A 21,744-nucleotide genomic window follows, 5' to 3' on the forward strand; every position below is an offset into this window, starting at 1 on the left:
CACTATACTGTGCTGTACTATACTGTACTATAATATACTGTGCTGTACTATACTATAATATACTGTACTATACTATGCTGTGCTATAATATACTGTACTGTACTACACTGTACTATACTGTGCTGTACTATAATATACTGTACTATACTGTACTATGCTGTGCTGTACTATACTGTGCTGTACTATACTGTACCATACTGTGCTATACTATACTGAACTATAATATACCATACTATACTGTACTATACTGTGCTATACTATACTGTACTATAATATACTGTACTATACTATACTATACTGTGCTATAATATACTGTACTATACTATACTATACTGTGCTATAATATACTGTACTATGCTATGCTGTACTATAATATACTGTGCTGTATTATACTGTGCTGTACTATACTGTGCTATACTATACTGTACTATATTATGCTGTACTATACTGTACTATAATATACTGTACTATATTATGCTGTACTATACTGTGCTGTACTATACTATAATATACTGTGCTGTAATATACTGTACTCTACTGTACTGTACTATACTATGCTGTACTATACTGTACTATAATATACTGTACTCTACTGTACTATACTATACTGTGCTGTATTATACTGTACTATAATATACTGTACTATACTTTAATATACTGTACTAAACTATAATATACTGTACTCTACTGTGCTGTACTATACTGTGCCGTACTATAATATACTGTAGTATACTATACTGTACTATAATATACTGCACTGTACTGTGCTGTACTATAATATACTGTGCTGTACTATACTGTGCCGTACTATAATATACTGTACTATACTATACTGTACTATAATATACTGCACTGTGCTGTACTATAATGCCCCCCTAGCTTAAACACCCTTAATGACCAGGCCACTTTTTACACTTCTGACCTACACTACTTTAACCGTTTATTGCTCGGTCATGCAACTTACCACCCAAATGAATTTTACCTCCTTTTCTTCTCACTAATAGAGCTTTCATTTGGTGGTATTTCATTGCTGCTGACATTTTTACTTTTTTTGTTATTAATCGAAATTTAACGATTTTTTTGCAAAAAAATGAAATTTTTCACTTTCAGTTGTAAAATTTTGCAAAAAAAACGACATCCATATATAAATTTTTCTCTAAATTTATTGTTCTACATGTCTTTGATAAAAAAAAGGGGCCCACATTCCAAAGAGCACCTTTCGGATTTCTTCGGCCATTTTTTACAGATTTTGATTTCAAACTACTTACCACACATTTGGGCCCATAGAATGCCAGGGCAGTATAACTACCCCACAAGTGACCCCATTTTGGAAAGAAGACACCCCAAGGTATTCTGTGAGGGGCATGGCGAGTTCCTAGAATTTTTTATTTTTTGTCGCAAGTTAGCGGAAAATGATTATTATATATTTTTTTTCTTACAAAGTCTCATATTCCACTAACTTGTGACAAAAAATAAAAACTTCCATGAACTCACTATGCCCATCAGCGAATACCTTGGGGTGTCTTCTTTCCAAAATGGGGTCACTTGTGGGGTAGTTATACTGCCCTGGGATTCTAGGGGCCCTAATGTGTGGTAAGAAGTTTGAAATCAAAATCTGTAAAAAATGGCCGGTGAAATCCGAAAGGTGCTCTTTGGAATGTGGGCCCCTTTGCCCACCTAGGCTGCAAAAAAGTGTCACACATCTGGTATCCCCGTACTCAGGAGAAGTTGGGAAATGTGTTTTGGGGTGTCATTTTACATATACCCATGCTGGGTGAGATAAATATCTCGGTCAAATGCCAACTTTGTATAAAAAAATGGGAAAAGTTGTCTTTTGCCAAGATATTTCTCTCACCCAGCATGGGTATATGTAAAAAGACACCCCAAAACACACTGCCCAACTTCTCCTGAGTACAGGGATACCAGATGTGTGACACTTTTTTGCAGCCTAGGTGGGCAAAGGGGCCCACATTCCAAAGAGCACCTTTCGGATTTCACCGGCCATTTTTTACAGATTTTGATTTCAAACCACTTATCACGCATTCGGCCCCTAAAATGCCAGGGCAGTATAACTACCCCACAAGTGACCCCATTTTGGAAAGAAGACACCCCAAGGTATTTCGTGATGGGCATAGTGAGTTCATGGAAGTTTTTATTTTTTGTCAAAAGTTAGTGGAATATGAGACTTTGTAAGAAAAAAAAAAAAAAAAAAAATAATCATTTTCCGCTAACTTGTGACAAAAAATAAAAAATTCTAGGAACTCGCCATGCCCCTCACAGAATACCTTGGTGTGTCTTCTTTCCAAAATGGGGTCACTTGTGGGGTAGTTATACTGCCCTGGCATTCTAGGGGCCCTAATGTGTGGTAAGTAGGTAAATGACCTGTGAAATCCGAAAGGTGCTCTTTGGAATGTGGGCCCCTTTGCCCACCTAGGCTGCGAAAAAGTGTCACACATGTGGTATCTCCTACTCAGGAGAAGTTGGGGAATGTGTTTTGGGGTGTCTTTTTACATATACTCATGCTGGGGGAGAGAAATATCTCGGCAAAAGACAACTTTTCCCATTTTTTATACAAAGTTGGCATTTGACCAAGATATTTATCTCACCCAGCATGGGTATATGTAAAACGACACCCCAAAACACATTGCCCAACTTCTCCTGAGTACGGCGATACCAGATGTGTGACACTTTTTTGCCGCCTAGATGCGCAAAGGGGCCCACATTCCTTTTATGAGGGCATTTTTATACATTTGGATCCCAGACTTCTTCTCACGCTTTAGGGCCCCTAGAATGCCAGGGCAGTATAAATACCCCACATGTGACCCCATTTTGGAAAGAAGACACCCCAAGGTATTCAATGAGGGGCATGGCGAGTTCATATAATTTTTTTTTTTTTTGGCACAAGTTAGCGGAAATTTATATTTTATTTTTTTTTCTCACAAAGTCTCCCTTTCCGCTAACTTGGGACAAAAATTTCAATCTTTCATGGACTCAATATGCCCCTCACGGAATACTTGGGGGTGTCTTCTTTCCGAAATGGGGTCACATGTGGGGAATTTATACTGCCCTGGCATTCTAGGGGCCCTAAAGCGTGAGAAGAAGTCTGGAATATAAATGTCTAAAAATTTTTACGCATTTGGATTCCGTGAGGGGTATGGGGAGTTCATGTGAGATTTTATTTTTTGACACAAGTTAGTGGAATATGAGACTTTGTAAGAAAAAAAAATAAAATTCCGCTAACTTGGGCCAAAAAAATGTCTGAATGGAGCCTTACAGAGGGGTGATCAATGACAGGGGGGTGATCAATGACAGGGGGGTGATCAGGGAGTCTATATGGGGTGATCACCCCCCTGTCATTGATCACCCCCCTGTAAGGCTCCATTCAGATGCCTGTATGTGTTTTGCGGATCCGATCTATGTATCCGTGGATCCGTAAAAAACATACGGACATCTGAATGCAGCCTTACAGGGGGGTGATCAATGACAGGGGGGTGATCAGGGAGTCTATATGGGGTGATCACCCCCGTCATTGATCACTTTCCTGTAAGGCTCCATTCAGACGTCCGTATGTGTTTTGCGGATCCGATCCATGTATCAGTGGATCCGTAAAAATCATACGGACGTCTGAATGGAGCCTTACAGGGGGGTGATCAATGACAGGGGGGTAATCAATGACAGGGGGGTGATCAGGGAGTCTATATGGGTTGATCAGGGGTTAATAAGGGGTTAATAAGTGACAGGGGGGGGTGTAGTGTAGTGTAGTGTTTGGTGCTACTTTACTGAGCTACCTGTGTCCTCTAGTGGTCGATCCAAGCAAAAGGGACCACCAGAGGACCAGGTATATTAGACGCTGTTATCAAAACAGCGTCTAATATACCTGTTAGGGGTTAAAAAAATCGCATCTCCAGCCTGCCAGCGAATGATTGCCGCTGGCAGGCTGGAGATCCACTCGCTTACCTTCCGATCCTGTGAACGCGCGCGCCTGTGTGCGCGCGTTCACAGGAAATCTCGCGTCTCGCGAGAGGACGCGTATATGCGTCCAGGAGGAATGAATCAACCACCTTCAGGACGCGTCGCTGCGTTCGGCGGTCCGGAGGTGGATAATATACTGTACTATACTATATGTCCTGTACTATAATATACTGTACTAAACTATCCTGTACTATAATATACTGTGCTATACTATACTATCCTGTACTATACTATACTGTGCTATACTATACTGTGCTATACTATACTGTACTATACTATAATATACTGTACTATAATATACTGTGCTATACTATACTATCCTGTACTATACTATACTGTGCTATACTATAATATACTGTACTATACTATACTATCCTATACTATACTATACTGTGCTGTACTATACTGAACTATACTGTGCTGTACTATACTATACTATAATATACTGTACTATACTATACTGTGCTATACTATACTGTACTATACTATACTGTACTATACTATCCTGTACTATAATATACTGTACTATACTATCCTGTACTATAATATACTGTACTATAATATACTGTACTATACTATCCTGTACTATACTATGCTGTACTATACTATCCTGTACTATAATATACTGTACTATACTATACTGTGCTATACTATACTGTACTATAATATACTGTACTATACTATACTGTACTATAATATACTGTACTATAATATACTGTACTATACTGTACTATAATATACTGTACTATACTATCCTGTACTATACTTTACTATAATATACTGTACTATTAGATACTTTACTGTGATGTACTATACTATCCTTATACTATGCTTTACTGTACTATAATATACTGTACTATACTGTACTATAATAGACTGTACTATCCTGTACTATAATATACTGTACTATACAGTACTATTATATACTATACTGTGCTGTACTATACTATCCTATACTATGATTTACTGTACTATACTATAATATACTGTACTATACTATACTGCACTATACTGTACTATACTATAATATACTGTACTATAATATACTGTACTATACTGTACTATCCTGTACTATAATATACTGTACTATGCAGTACTCTACTGTACTATACTATCCTGTACTATAATATACTGTACTATCCTGTACTATAATATACTGTACTATACTGTGCTATACTATACTGTGCTATAATATACTGTACTATACTATCCTGCACTATAATATACTGTACTATTATATACTATACTGTGCTGTACTATACTATCCTTATACTATGCTTTACTGTAATATAATATACTGTACTATAATATAATGTTCTATACTATACTGTACTATAATATACTGTACTATACTATCCTGTACTATAATATACTGTACTATACTATGCTATACTGTACTATAATATACTGTACTATTATTTACTATACTGTACTATACTATACTATGCTTTACTGTACTATACTATAATATACTGTACTATACTATACTGCACTATACTGTACTATACTATAATATACTGTACTATAATATACTGTACTATACTGTACTATCCTGTACTATAATATACTGTACTATGCAGTACTCTACTGTACTATACTATCCTGTACTATAATATACTGTACTATACTGTGCTATACTATACTGTGCTATAATATACTGTACTATACTATCCTGCACTATAATATACTGTACTATTATATACTATACTGTGCTGTACTATACTATCCTTATACTATGCTTTACTGTAATATAATATACTGTACTATAATATAATGTTCTATACTATACTGTACTATAATATACTGTACTATACTATCCTGTACTATAATATACTGTACTATACTATGCTATACTGTACTATTATTTACTATACTGTACTATACTATACTATGCTTTACTGCACTATACTATAATATACTGTACTATACTGCACTAGTACTATACTATAATATACTGTACTATACTATACTGTACTGCACTATTATATACTGTACTATACTGCACTGCACTATACTATAATATACTGTAATATACTGTACTATAATATACTGTACTATACTATAATATACTGTACTATACTGCACTATACTATACTGTGCTATACTATACTGTACTATACTATAATATACTGTACTATACTATAATATACTGTACTATAATATACTGTACTATACTGCACTATACTATACTATAATATACTGTACTATACTATGCTATACTATAATATACTGTACTATACTATACTGTGCTATACTATATTGTGCTATACTATAATATACTGTACTATACTATGCTATAATATACTGCATTATACTATACTGCACTATACTATAATATACTATACTATACTGTACTATAATATACTGTACTATAATATACTATACTATTATATACTGCACTATAATATACTGTACTATACTGTACTATAATATACTGCACTAAACTATAATATACTATACTGTACTATACTATGCTGTACTATAATATACTGTACTATACTGCACTATACTATACTTTGCCGTATTGTACTGAGATTACGGAGGTGCAATGAGGGGGATTATAGGGGCAGTTTTCTCTACTTTTCTTACTCCCCAGAATGTTTCCGGGGGTCAGTAAAGCGGGGTCCACACTTCTGGGGGGCGGGGCCATACTCTGCCCCATTGTACCGGCACCCCCTCTGCTGCAGCCAGGAGCCCAGGAGAGAAGTCCTCTGTCATCTGCGGAGCCCTGACCACAAGACGCATCTCTGCTCCCTGAGAGCCCTGTACACACATGAGGCGGCATCACTGCGGCGGGGAATGTGCGGGGACACGGAGCACTGGAGCCGGCAGGGAGCGGAGGACGCCGCCTGTGTTACCCTCCCGGGCTCTCCGCGGCTCCAGCTCCTCCCCGCAGCGTCCAAGCAGCTTCCTGCGGCCCCACCTTGTGGGAAAGAGCCCTGGGATGGGGACGAGGGCCGGGAAGAGAGGGAACGAGCCCCCGCAGCGGAGCCATCGGGCCGGATCCAGCCGGATGTGCAGAACGGCAGGCAGAGCGGGAGGACTGTGGCGGAGATCCCGGGGCCTGCTCCGGCCTCCTCCGCCACAGACGGCGGCACACGGTGAGGGGGGATGTCCGGGAGGAGGAAGGCGCGGAGAAGGCGGCCTCTCCTGTCCGGTTCTAGCCGCTAAAGGGCTCTTCTCCCGGGCAGGGAAGCACAAGGGGAGAGCGGAGCTGCAGCCGGGCTGAGAGGGGTGAAGGCGGGGCCAGTGTCCAGTGTCAGCCAATAGACGCGCAGGAGGGCGGAGCTCGGCAGCCAATCACTGCGCAGCGCTCCACATATAAGAGGCGGCCCCGGCTCCGGCCTCAGTGTATTCTCCAGGAGAAGTCTTTGTGTTCTCCCCACGTCTCACACGATGGCAGAGACCGCGCCAGCAGCCGCTCCTCCTCCTCCCGCCGAAGCGGCCGCCAAGTCCAAGAAGCAGCCGAGGAAATCCGCCGCGGCAGCAAGGGGCGCCAAGAAAAGCAAGAGGCCGTCCGGTCCCAGCGTGTCCGAGCTCCTGGTCACAGCCGTGTCCGCCTCCAAGGAGCGCAGCGGGGTGTCTCTGGCCGCCCTGAAGAAGGCTCTGGCTGCCGGAGGATGCGATGTAGAGAAGAACAATAGCCGCATCAAGGTGGCCATCAGGGCTCTGGTCACCAAGGGGACCCTCACCCAGGTGAAGGGCAGCGGCGCCTCCGGCTCCTTCAAGCTCAACAAGAAGCAGCAGGAGACCAAGGACAAGGCGGCGGCCAAGAAGAAGAAGCCGGCGGCGGCCAAGAAACCTGCAGCTACTGCGGCCAAGAAACCCGCTAAATCCCCGAAGAAGCCCAAGAAGGCTCCGGCCAAGAGCCCGAAAAAGGCGAAGAAACCAGCCGCGGCCAAGAAAGCAGCCAAGAGCCCCAAGAAGCCGAAGGCTGCCCCCAAGAAGCTGGCCAAGAGTCCGGCTAAGAAGGCGGCCAAACCAAAGGCTGCTGCCAAGAGTCCGGCTAAGAAAGCGGCGAAAGCCAAGAAGAGCGCGGCCAAGAAGTAACCGGCGCCGCCCGCACCTCTCCCCCAAAGGCTCTTCTCAGAGCCGCCACCTCCTCCTCAGACGAGCTCCACTCCGCCCTTCTGCCCTCGTTCTCCGCTCACAGCGGGCGGGGGCTCCGGCTCCTCTGCGGGCAGGAATAGGGGGCGGGTTAACCCTGTCAGCGCCGCTCTCTTCAGTCTATCAGCGCCTCGGTGCTCGGCTGATAACCGCCCCTCACTGCGCGCCGCCCCCTGCTGGTAGTGATGCCGCCGCTGAGTGTACTGTGCGTGCAGGGGGGTCGTGCGCTCTATCCCTGGACACCAGCGCAGCGATGGAGCCGCTCTTCTCCGCACAGTGAATACGGGACTGTTCTCGGCCACTGACGGGTTAATACTGAGCAGGCTATGGGGGCGGGGCTATAGAACTAGTACCTTGGCTTTTGAAATTCCCGCTCAATTACAGTCCGGTTAGAATTCAGCGGCCGTGGACAAGCTCCGCCCCCGGCTCAGCTGAATGGATGATGTGAGCCCCTCCTCTCTTGCTGCTCCGCCCCCTGGCTTAGCTGAATGAATGTAAATGAGCCCCGCCCCTCCTGATGCTCCGCCCACCGGCTTAGCTGTATAGAAGGTTGTGAGCCCAGCCCCGCCCCTCCTGCTGTCTCCGCCCCCACCTTCTCTAGGACGGAGCTGCCGCATTGTGTGAATACATGGAAGCCTCATGTCCGAGGCGGATTATTCCCTCATTATAGACCACTGATCGGGAGGATGGGGGAGAAGTGATCGTATACTCGGGAGGATGAGGGGAGTAGTGATCGGCCAGAGAGAAGGATGGGGGAGTAGTGATCAGACAGTGGGGAGGATGGGGGGAGTAGTGATTGGACACTTGAGGAGGATGAGGGGAGTAGTGATTGGACACTGAGGAGGATGGGGGGAGTAGTGATTGGACACTTGAGGAGGAGGAGGGGAGTAGTGATTGGACACTGAGGAGGATGAGGGGAGTAGTGATTGGACACTTGAGGAGGATGGGGGGAGTAGTGATTGGACACTGAGGATGGGGGGAGTAGTGATCAGACAGTGAGGAGGATGAGGGGAGTAGTGATTGGACACTGAGGAGGATGGGGGGAGTAGTGATTGGACACTTGAGGAGGATGGGGGGAGTAGTGATTGGACACTTGAGGAGGATGGGGGGAGTAGTGATTGGACACTTGAGGAGGAGGAGGGGAGTAGTGATCGGACAGTGAGGAGGATGAGGGGAGTAGTGATTGGACACTTGAGGAGGAGGAGGGGAGTAGTGATCAGACAGTGAGGAGGATGGGGGAGTAGTGATCAGACAGTGAGGAGGATGGGGGGAGTAGTGATCAGACAGTGAGGAGGATGGGGGGAGTAGTGATCAGACAGTGAGGAGGATGAGGGGAGTAGTGATTGGACACTTGAGGAGGATGGGGGGAGTAGTGATCAGACAGTGAGGAGGATGAGGGGAGTAGTGATTGGACACTGAGGAGGATGGGGGGAGTAGTGATTGGACACTTGAGGAGGATGAGGGGAGTAGTGATTGGACACTTGAGGAGGATGGGGGGAGTAGTGATTGGACACTTGAGGAGGAGGAGGGGAGTAGTGATCGGACAGTGAGGAGGATGAGGGGAGTAGTGATTGGACACTTGAGGAGGAGGAGGGGAGTAGTGATCAGACAGTGAGGAGGATGGGGGGAGTAGTGATCAGACAGTGAGGAGGATGGGGGGAGTAATGATTGGCCAGAGAGAAGGATGGGGGGAGTAGTGATTGGCCAGAGAGAAGGATGGGGGGAGTAGTGATTGGACACTGAGGAGGATGGGGGGAGTAGTGATTGGACACTGAGGAGGATGAGGGGAGTAGTGATTGGACACTGAGGAGGATGGGGGGAGTAGTGATTGGACACTTGAGGAGGATGGGGGGAGTAGTGATTGGACACTGAGGATGGGGGGAGTAGTGATCAGACAGTGAGGAGGATGAGGGGAGTAGTGATTGGACACTTGAGGAGGATGGGGGGAGTAGTGATTGGACACTTGAGGAGGATGGGGGGAGTAGTGATTGGACACTTGAGGAGGAGGGGGAGGAGGTAGTGAAGGACGAGCGGCTGGATGGATCCACAGAGCCGGGCACTCGGGGATACACCGGTGCTATGGGGGCGGGGATAGGATTGGCGCTCAGGACATGGCGGAGAATGCGGGGACGTCTGTGACGAAGAGACGGAAGGGAAGAGCAGGAAGTCCGGGCGGACATTGCTGCTGTAGAGGGTTTGGCCGCTGAATTCTGACCGCACTGTAATTGAGCGGGAATTTCAAAAGCCAGGAGATCAGCCAATCACTGTAAAGCACTTGTCCTATAGCTCCGCCCCCAGCAGCGCTGAGTGGAGATGGCGGGGGGCAGGGAGGCGGTTATCGGTCACGGTCAGCGAGTCCCTGATAGACGGGGGGAGATACAGAGAGCGCTTTTAGAATAAAGGAACTGCTCTTACTAATTAGAGCGCTGAAAGGGTTAACCCTGCCTCCTGTGAGCAGAGGTGGAGAATGAAGGGCGGAGTGGAGCTCGTCTCTGGAGGAGGTGGCGGCTCTGAGAAGAGCCTTTGTTGGGTGCGGGGCGCAGATCTAAGCCCTCTCCCCTCGGATCCTGCGGGCCAGCTGGATGTCCTTGGGCATGATGGTGACCCGCTTGGCGTGGATGGCGCAGAGGTTGGTGTCCTCGAAGAGCCCGACCAGGTAAGCCTCGCTGGCCTCCTGCAGGGCCATGACGGCCGAGCTCTGGAAGCGAAGGTCGGTCTTGAAGTCCTGGGCGATCTCTCTCACCAGGCGCTGGAAGGGCAGCTTCCGGATGAGCAGCTCGGTGGACTTCTGGTAGCGCCGGATCTCCCGGAGAGCGACGGTCCCGGGCCGGTAGCGGTGAGGCTTCTTGACTCCGCCAGTGGCGGGGGCGCTCTTCCTGGCGGCCTTAGTGGCCAGCTGCTTGCGGGGAGCTTTCCCGCCGGTGGACTTACGGGCTGTCTGCTTGGTTCTGGCCATGGCTCTGCAGAGATCTGTACACAGCAAGAGAGTGAGGTGAGGAACGGACCGTGCAGATCATTTATACTCCCGGCCTCGTCCTCATTGGCTCATGTAAACCACACCCCTACATCCCTATTGGTTTATTCGTACAGTGATGTGCCCGCCAAAACTTCCGTTACCAATCATCGTTCACAAGAGGCGGAGCCCAAGTGGAAGAAGAGGGCGGAGCTACAGAACAAGTACGTTATAGTGATTGGCTGATCTCTGGCTTTTGAAATTCCCGCTCAATTACAGTCCGGTCAGAATTCAGCGGCCGTGGAGGAGCAGTCCATTACACACAGGGGACGAACCCTCTACAGCAGCAATGTCTGCCCGTTCTCGCAGCATGTCAGGAGCGGCAAGTGCCCCTGTGTGTAATGGACTGCTCCTCCACGGCCGCTGAATTCTGACCGGACTGTAATTGAGCGGGAATTTCAAAAGCCAGAGATCAGCCAATCACTATAACGTACTTGTTCTATAGCTCCGCCCCCTTCTCTCTGCGCTGGTGTCCGGGGATAGAGCGCACGGCGGGGCTCACATCCATCCATCAGCAGATCACTACTCCCCCCATCATCCTCACTGGCTGACCACTACTCCCCTAATCATCCTCAGTACCATATAACTACTCCCCTCATCCTCCTCATCGCCCAACTGCTCTGGCCGATCACTACTCCCCCATCCTCAGTGTCTGATCACTACTCCCCCATCCTCCTCACTGATCACTACTCCCCCCATCCTTCTCTCTGGCCGATCACTACTCCCCCCATCCTCCAGAGTATACGATCACTACTCCCCTCATCCTCCCGAGTATACGATCACTACTCCCCCCATCCTCCCGATCAGTGGTCTATAATGAGGGAATAATCCGCCTCGGACATGAGGCTTCCATGTATTCACACAATGCGGCAGCTCCGTCCTAGAGAAGGTGGGGGCTCTGAGAAGAGCGGGGGGCGGAGCAGCAGGAGGGGCGGGGCTCTGAGAAGAGCAAAAGTGGGGGGCGGAGCAGCAGGAGGGGCGGGGCTGGATTCTTACAGGACGGTAATTGAGCGGGAATTTCAAAAGCCAAGGTACTAGTTCTATAGCCCCGCCCCCATAGCCTGCTCAGTATTAACCCGTCAGTGGCCGCCTTCTCCCGCCCCCCACCGGAGAAGGGGAGAACAGTCCCGTATTCACTGTGCGGAGAAGAGCGGCTCCATCGCTGCGCTGGTGTCCAGGGATAGAGCGCACGACCCCCCTGCACGCACAGTACACTCAGCGGCGGCGTCACTACCAGCAGGGGGCGGGGCGCAGTGAGGGGCGGTTATCAGCCGAGCAGCGAGGCCCTGATAGACTGAAGAGAGATGTTAGCCCCGCCCCCCGGCTCTGCTGAATGGATGGCTATGAGCCCAACCCCTCCTGCTGCTCCGCCCTCCGACTCAGCTCTATGAATGGATGTGAGCCCCTCCCTTCTTGCTGCTCCGCCCCCGGCTCTGCTGAATGGATGTATGTGAGCCCCGCCTCTCTATTTGCTCCGCCCCCGGCTTAGATGAATGGATGTGAGCCCCGCCCCTCTATTTACTCCGCCCGCCGGCTCAGCTGGATGGATGTGAGCCCCGCCCCTCTATTTGCTCCGCCCCCGGCTCAGCTGAATGGATGTGAGGCTGCCAATTGGGAGAAGTGGAGACACCACGTGACCCTCTCCTCCAGTAGATCGGCGCGCAGTCAGCAGCAGCTCATTTGCATGGCCCGTGTATAAATACCGCCGCGGTGGCAGGAGGAGAACAGACGAGATTTTGTCTTCCGTCAGAATGCCCGATCCAGCCAAGTCCGCCCCAGCGCCCAAGAAGGGCTCCAAGAAAGCCGTCACCAAGGTTCAGAAGAAGGACGGCAAGAAGCGGAGGAAGAGCAGGAAGGAGAGCTATGCCATCTACGTCTACAAGGTGCTGAAGCAGGTCCACCCCGACACCGGCATCTCCTCCAAGGCCATGGGCATCATGAACTCCTTCGTCAACGACATCTTCGAGCGCATCGCAGGGGAAGCCTCCCGCCTGGCTCACTACAACAAGCGCTCCACCATCACCTCCCGGGAGATCCAGACCGCCGTGCGCCTGCTGCTGCCCGGAGAGCTGGCCAAGCACGCCGTCTCCGAGGGCACCAAGGCCGTCACCAAGTACACCAGCGCCAAGTGAGCGCCGCCGCCGCTCTCCGGACCCAAAGGCTCTTCTCAGAGCCCCCACCCTGTCTCCAGCGGAGCTGCTCCCGGGTCTCCCCGTTCTCACAGTGGCTGCGGTTTTCCTCCCTGTCAGCTAGATGAGATGCGGTAACGCTATCGGAAGTTACACTACAAGCTCCCCTCATCCTCCTCCTCCATGCCCGATCACTACTCCCATCATCCTCCTCAGTGTGGCGCTCCCTGGAGAGAGGCTGTGCGGCCGCTCAGTGCAGGAGGACGAGGCTCCTACGGGCACATAACGGCTGCGGGGTCCAGAGCTCTGCTATTGGCTGGGAGAGATCAGGATCTCGTCACTCATTTGAATTTCCCGCCTATAGTTGAGCTTCTGATTTACAGGAGGAGCCGGTCATGTGACTTGTATCAGCGCCGCTCATTGGCGGGACGGATTAACCCCTCAGTCTCCGAGCACAGCTCGTCTCGTAGCTGCGGTGGAGAACACCCGGGCCTCGGGATTTACACCGATTATTGGGGGGTTTTCTGTAATGTAGACCTCCGGCTGTACTGAGCACAGGGCGCCGCTGATCTCCTGATGTGCGGGCGGTGTTAACCCCTCAGTGGAATTGTAGCTCCTCCTCCCCGGGAAGATGTGGGCGGCTCTGAGAAGAGCCTTTGTGCTGTGAGGACGGAGGCGGCAGCATTAACCCCCGAAGCCGTAGAGAGTGCGGCCCTGGCGCTTGAGCGCGTAGACCACGTCCATGGCGGTGACGGTCTTCCTCTTGGCGTGCTCGGTGTAGGTGACGGCGTCCCGGATGACGTTCTCCAGGAAGACTTTCAGCACCCCGCGAGTCTCCTCATAGATGAGGCCGGAGATGTGCGAGCTAGGCGGCGGATGGCAGGCTTGGTGATGCCCTGGATGTTATCACGGAGCACCTTCCTGTGCCGCTTGGCGCCGCCTTTCCCGAGCCCTTTCCCTCCTTTACCGCGACCAGACATCTTCTAGGTGTGAGGAGCAGAGAGCAGTGACTGCTCAGCCCAGAGCCCTCCTTTATATGGAGCATGGGCGGACCTGAAAGAGAACTGGGGGCGGGGCTGTTCCTGAACTCCAGGCCCCGCCCTCCAGCTCTGATTGGCTGAGCTCAGAAGTGCTGGTGGTTTTCATTTTCCAGCCTCCATGTTACCAGCCTGTAAATTACATCATATCCTTCACATTCAAATAAAGTCTCTATATTATATTATCAACCTCAACATTATATTACAGCCTCCACATTATATTACAGCCTCTGCATTACATTATAGCCTCCACCTTACATCTATGTTTCTATTACAGCCTCCATATTACATTATCTTCCTCCACATTATATTACAGCCTCCATATTACTAGCCTCTACATTACATTACAGCCTCCACATTACATTACCAGGCTCCACATAATATCACAGCCTCCACATTATATTACAGCCTACATATAATATTACAGCTTCCACATTATATTCCAGCCTCCATATTACATTACAGCCTCCATATTACTAGCCTCTACATTACAGCCTCCATATTACTAGCCTCTACATTACAGCCTCCATACTACCAGCCTCCACATTATATAACAGTCTTCATATTACCAGCCTCTGCATTACATTACAGGCTCAAAATTATATTACAGCCTCCACATTACATTACAGCCTCTATATTACATTATTGGCCAGGACATTATATTACAGCCTCCGTATAACCGGCCTCTACATTACAGTCTCCATATTACATTTCCAGGCTCCCCATTATATTACAGCCTCCGTAGTACCGGCCTCTACATTACAGTCTCCATATTACATTTACGGCCTCCACATTATATTACAGCCTCCATATTAGCGGCCTATACATTACATCACAGCCTCCATATTAATTGACAGCCTCCGTATTACATTACAGCCTCCCTATTACCAGCCTCCACATTACATTACAGCCTCCATTTTGTATTATCAATCTCAACATTATATTACAGCCTTCATATTTTCAGCCTCTACATTACATTATAGCCTCCATATTATATTGCAGCCTTTATATTGCCAGCCTCCACATTACATCCTCCACATTATATTACAGACTCCATATTACCGTCATCTACATTACATCACAGCATAAACATTATGTTACAACCTCCATATTTTCAGCCTCCACATTATATTACAGCCTCCACATTACATTACAGCCTCCACATTACATTACAGCCTCCATATTACCAGCCTCCACATTATATTGCAGCCTTCATATTACCAGCCTCTGCATTACATTACAGCCTCCATATTACCAGCCTCCAAATTATGTTACAGCCTCCATATTACATTACAGCCTCCACATTATATTGCAGACTCCATATTACCGTCCTCTACATTACATCACAGCCTAAACATTACGTTACAGCCTCCATACTACCAGCCTCCACATTATATTGCAGCCTTCATATTACCAGCCTCTGCATTACATTACAGCCTCCATATTACCAGCCTCCAAATTATGTTACAGCCTCCATATTACATTACAGCCTCCACATTATATTGCAGACTCCATATTACCGTCCTCTACATTACATCACAGCCTAAACATTATGTTACAGCCTCCATAGTTTCAGCATCAAGATTACATCAATGCCTCCACATTATATGACAGCCTCCATACTACCAGCCTCCACATGATATTACAGCCTCCATATTAAATTACAGCCTCCATATTATATTACAGCCTCCATATTATATTATCAACCTCAACATTACATTACAGCCTCCATATTTAAAGCCTCCACATTACATTATAGTCTCCACATTACATCACAGCTTCTATATTATCATCCTCAACATTATATTACAGCCTCCATATTTACAGCATCTACATTATATTACAGCCTCCATATTAATGGCCTCCACATTACATCACAGCCTCCATATTATATTATCAACCTCAACAACATATTACAGCCTCTACATTACATTATAGCCTCCACATTATATTACAGCCTAAAAATTACCAGCCTCCACATTACATTACAGCCTCTATGTTACATTACCGCCTCCATATTACCATCCTCTACATTACAGTCTCCATGTGACATTACCAGCCTCCACATTATATTACAGACTCCATATTACCGTCCTCTACATTACATCACATCCTAAACATTACATTACAGCCTCCATACTAACAGCCTCCACATTACATCACAGCCTCTACATTATATTACAGCCTTCATATTACCAGCCTCTGCATTACATTACAGCCCTCAAATTATATTACAGCCTCCATATTATATTATCAACCTCAACAACATTTTACAGCCTCTACATTAGATTATAGCCCAAATATTACCAGCCTCCATGTTTTATTACAGCCTCCGTATTAACAGCCTCTACATTACAGTCTCCATGTTAAATTACCGGCCTCCACATTATATTACAGACTCCATATTACCGGCCTCTACATAACATCACGGCCTAAACATTACATCACAGCCTCCTGATTATATGACAGCCTCCATACTTCCAGCCTCCACATTACATTATATTACAGCCTCCATGCTACCAGCCTCCACATAACATCACAGCCTTAATATTACCAGCCTCTGCATTACATTACAGACTCCAAATTATATTACAGCCTCCACATTACATTACAGCCTCCACATTATATTGCAGACTCCATATAACCGTCCTCTACATTACATCACAGCCTAAACATTATGTTACAGCCTCCAGATTACATCACAGCCTCCATATAACTAGCCTCTACATTACATTACAGCCTCCATACTACCAGCTTCCACATTACATTGCAGCCTCTATATTTCATTACTGGCCTACACATTATAGTACAGATTCCATATTACCGGCCTCTCCATCATATCACAGCGTAAACATTATGTTACAGCCTCCATATTACATCACAGCCTCCACATTAATTGACAACCTCCATATTACCAGCCTGTAAATTACATTATATCCTCTGCATTATATTAACGCCTATATATTATATTATTAACCTCAACATTATATTAAAGCCTCCTTATTTACAGCCTCCACATTACATTATAGCCTCCACATGATATTACAGACTTCATACTATATTACAGCCTCCACATAATATTACAGCGTCCATATTACCAGCCTCCACATGATATTACAACATTCATCTTACAGACTCCACATTATATAACAGCCTCCATATTACCGGCCTCCACATTATATTACAAGCGTCCACATTATATAACAGCCTTCACATTACATTACAGCCTCCACATTATAATTACAGCCTCAATATTATATTACAGCCTTCATATTACATTACAGCCTCTATATTATATTACAGCCTCCACATAATATTACAGACTCCATATTACCAGGCCCCACAATATATTAAAGCGTTCACATTACCAGCCTCCACATTATTACAGCCTCCACAACATATTACAGCCTCCATATTATCAGGCTCCACATGATATTACAGCCTCCACAAGATATTACAGCCTCCATATTACCAGGCTTCACAAGATATTACAGCCTCCCTATTACCAGGCTCCACATTACATTATAGCCTCCATATTATATTACAGCCATTACATTACAGCCTCCACATTACATTATACCCTCCATGTTATATTATAGTCTCCACATTACATTATAGCCTCCATATATTGTATTACAGCCTCCATATTATATTACTGCTTCCACATTATATTACAGCCTCCACATTACATTATAGCCTCCATATTATATTACAGCCTACACGTTATATTACAGCCTCCACATTACATTACGGCCTCCATATTATATTACAGCTTCCACATTATATTACAGTCTCCATATTACCAGGCTCCACATTATATTACAGCCTCCACATTATATTACAGCCTCCACATTACATTATAGCCTCCATATTATTATTTTTTTTTATCAATAGTTTTTATTAGTTTTTTTTTTTTGAAAAAAAAAAAGACATACATTATTATGCATGGAGAGCAATACAGCAATGAAAAACGCAGCAAACAAAAATAAAATAAAGATATAAAACATAAAACATAAAACATACAGTGCAGTCATTCGGCAATATTTAGCCAAATGTAATTTTTATACAAACATAATTTGTACAGATTTACGGTAAATTTTATGCTACCGGGCATCCAACAATATATTAAGTATGAATTGAGTATATCAAACAGAGGACAGTAAAGCAAGTGGAGAGGCCCTCCATATGCCCCATTTCCTCTCGAACCTCCCGGCTGCGTCCCCAGCTCCCACCAACGCACGCTCATGTATATAGGTAGAATTTAGTCTTGGAACATCCCGTGACTTCCAATTTTTTACTATAGCTAATTTAGTTGAAAGAAAAAGGTGTCCCAGCATCACCCTGCCCTCAGATGGTATCCTAACCAAATCAATCCATAACAGAGCCAATGAGGGAGATGGCGGGAGCCGGAAACCCAGCAAATCCGAGGCAAGAGAGAATGTAGCCCTCCATATATCCCGCAACATCGGACAAGACCACAGAATATGATATAATGTGCCTCTCCCCCCACATCCTCGCCAACATAAATGTGAAGTATCAGGAAAGATATAGCTCAAGCGGTCCGGCGTATAATACCACCGTAGTATGGCTTTCATCAAGGACTCATAGTGTAAAGCACACCGAATATTTTTCGATATACAAGAAAAGGCCGCTAACCACTGCTCCTCAGAAAACATTAGCCCTAAGTCCCTTTCCCAAGTAAGCAGTGGAGTAGTTTTAACAAATAATCCTTTATCCCCCATCATCATATACAAAGGCCGCAGTCGTGTGCTTTTTGGCGGGGGAAGTGACCATAATGTAAAGACTTCCTGACTGCACACCAGAACAAACGGACAATTAGCTGTTAAAAAGTGTCTAATACACAAACATTTATAAAAATCTGTGTGTGGGATCAGGAATCGTCTATGAAGATATTCAAAAGGGCAAAGGGTGTCCGAGATAAATAATTTAGAGAGAAGATCCAGTCCACTCAGCTCCCAGGACGTCACCGAAATATTCGGAATAAGAAAGTTAAATACAGTTACTGGGGTGCTGGGTGGAAAGGATCCAGACTCCCGGGTGCATAACTTATGGAATCTGACCCAGTTTTCCAATGCCACAGATACCAATGTCGGAGCCGATGGTAGTCGCTTAAATGTCAGATGGAGGGTTTTTAAACTGCTACCAGGAGATAGTATTGTTTCTATATGTACCCACTGTTTAGCAGAATTGCCCACCCACCACTCCCTTAGCTGTGATACCTGCGAGGCCAGAAAATACTCATAGATGTTCGGGAGACCCAGACCACCCCGGAGTCTCGATCTCTGCATTATGGTGATTGCTATTCTGGGTCTATGCCGTTTCCAGATCAATGCATTAATCAACTGGGAACACTTCTGAAAGAAGCTACCTGGGAGAGCAATAGGTAGTGTCCTAAATATGTATAGGAGTTTAGGGAGAGTGAACATCTGAAAGGATGCAATACGGCCTACCCAAGACACCTCATATCTAGCTGAGTTCTCAAGGTCCTTCTCCAGAACCTTTAAAAGTGGGAGATAATTTACCGCGTATAGCTTCTTAAATGATGCTGTAAGCTTTATCCCCAGATAGTCAATTTGGCCATTCTGCCAGTCTAAGTCGAAAGCATCCCTCAGCTTCTTCTTCTGGGTTGAAAGGATATTTATTGGAAGAGCCTGGGATTTAAGAGCATTCAGTTGATAGAACGAGAGTTCTCCAAATCGAGTTATAATATCGATGGCAGCCGTAAGAGATGTTTGCGGTCTAGACAACGTCAGGATAATGTCATCTGCATATAAGCGGACTTTATGTTCTATGCCTCCTATAACAACTCCTTCCACATCGGGGCTTTGACGTAAGGTTTGAGCCAAAGGCTCTATGGTCAAAATAAATATCATGGGAGACAGGGGGCAGCCCTGGCGGGTACCATTACTGATATCAAAGGGGTCAGAAAGTACCCCATTGACCCACACTCTAGCGCTTGGTTGGGTGTAAAGTGCCCTGATAGCCGCCAGGATTGCTCCCGAAAAGCCTCCATATTATATTACAGCCTCCACATTACATTATAGCCTCCATATTATATTACAGCCTCCATATTACATTATAGCCATCATGTTATTTTATAGCCTCCACATTATATTACAGCCTCCACTTTACAGTATAGCCTCCATATTATATTACAGCCTCCATATTACCAGGCTCCACATTATATTACAGCCTCCATATTACCAGGCTCCACATTATATTACAGCCTCCTTATTACCAGGCTCCACATTATATTACAGCCTCCACATTACATTATAGCCTCCATATTATATTACAGCCTCCACATTACATTATAGCCTTCATATTATTTTATAGCCTCCACATTATATTACAGCCTCCACTTTACATTATAGCCTCCATATTATATTACAGCTTCCACATTATATTACAGCCTCCATATTACCAGGCTCCACATTATATTACAGCCTCCATATTACCAGGCTCCACATTTTATTACAGCCTCCATACTACCAGGCTCCACATTATATTACAGCCTCCACATTAAATTACAACCTCCATATTATATTACTAGGCTCCACATTATATTACAGCCTCCATATTACTAGGCTCCACATTACATTACAACCTCCATATTACCAGGCTTCACATTATATCACAGCCTTCATATTACCAGGCTCCACATTATATTACAGCCTCCATATTACCAGTCTCCACATGATATTACTGCCTCCACATGATATTACAGCCTCCATATTATATTACAGTCTCCACATTATATTACAGCCTTCACATTATATTACAGCCTCCACATTATATTACAGCCTCCATATTATATTATAGCCTTCACATTACATTATAGCCTCCATATTATATTACAGCCTCCACATTACATTACAGCCTCCATATTACCAGTCTCCACATGATATTACAGCCTCCACATTATATTACAGCCTACAGATTTCAGCCTTCACACTATAGTACAGCCTCCATATTACCAGGCGGTCCTCATTATGGTCTTACTGGGGGGGCTGTTGTGTGTGTGTGGGGGGGATGGGGGGGATAGAAGCATCACATGCATCAACTTCCGTCTATAATGAGCAGCTTTCTTCAGCCGCCCTCTGAAGAAACCACCCAGCTCCAGCAGCAGGACATCCAGCAGAACCTGAACCAGCAGGCGGTGACATACTTGGACTGCACCCTGTAACCCATGATCCAAGATCTCCTGGACTTCTGGGCATGCAAACTTGATGTGTGGCCCCAACTGGGCGAGTTTTCCATGGACATGCTTTCCTGCCCGGCCAGAGCGGGTGTTCGGTGCGGCGGGGGGCACAGATACCCCTGAGAGAACTCGCCTTTCCTTCCAAAATGTTTAGTGACAAATAGAGTTGAGCGGACACCTGGATGTTCGAGTTCGGCCGAACTTCACAAAAAAGTTCGAGTTCGGGACCCGAACTTGACCCCGAACCCAAACCGCATTGAAGTC

General features: G+C 45.9%; 3 protein-coding genes and 1 pseudogene across 3 annotated transcripts; 2 read left to right on the forward strand and 2 right to left on the reverse strand.

Moving 5' to 3' along the window:
* Window positions 1-7,323: 7,323 nt before the first annotated feature.
* Window positions 7,324-8,022, forward strand: LOC120997588 (histone H1A-like). Its single transcript, XM_040427684.1, has one exon. It carries the CDS (start codon window positions 7,369-7,371, stop codon window positions 8,020-8,022), a length of 654 nt encoding a protein of 217 aa, XP_040283618.1. The 5' UTR covers window positions 7,324-7,368.
* A 2,602-nt stretch (window positions 8,023-10,624) lies between these two features.
* LOC120999410 (histone H3) lies at window positions 10,625-11,035 on the reverse strand. Its single transcript, XM_040430292.1, has one exon. It carries the CDS (start codon window positions 11,033-11,035, stop codon window positions 10,625-10,627), a length of 411 nt encoding a protein of 136 aa, XP_040286226.1.
* A 1,808-nt stretch (window positions 11,036-12,843) lies between these two features.
* Window positions 12,844-13,224, forward strand: LOC120999885 (histone H2B type 2-F). The gene has a single exon (XM_040430936.1). It carries the CDS (start codon window positions 12,844-12,846, stop codon window positions 13,222-13,224), a length of 381 nt encoding a protein of 126 aa, XP_040286870.1.
* Window positions 13,225-13,905: 681 nt separating this feature from the next.
* Window positions 13,906-21,744, reverse strand: part of LOC120999411 — a 46,127-nt pseudogene continuing 38,288 nt past the window's right edge.

The sequence above is a fragment of the Bufo bufo genome, chromosome 4 (genome assembly GCF_905171765.1).
Source record: "Bufo bufo chromosome 4, aBufBuf1.1, whole genome shotgun sequence".
In the NCBI taxonomy this organism is placed as follows: Eukaryota; Metazoa; Chordata; class Amphibia; order Anura; family Bufonidae; genus Bufo; species Bufo bufo.

Excerpts from the sequence above, each read along its gene's own strand:
- LOC120997588 (XM_040427684.1), top strand. The coding sequence starts at position 7,369 with ATGGCAGAGACCGCGCCAGCAGCCGCTCCTCCTCCTCCCGCCGAAGCG.
- LOC120999410 (XM_040430292.1), bottom strand. The coding sequence starts at position 11,035 with ATGGCCAGAACCAAGCAGACAGCCCGTAAGTCCACCGGCGGGAAAGCT.
- LOC120999885 (XM_040430936.1), top strand. The coding sequence starts at position 12,844 with ATGCCCGATCCAGCCAAGTCCGCCCCAGCGCCCAAGAAGGGCTCCAAG.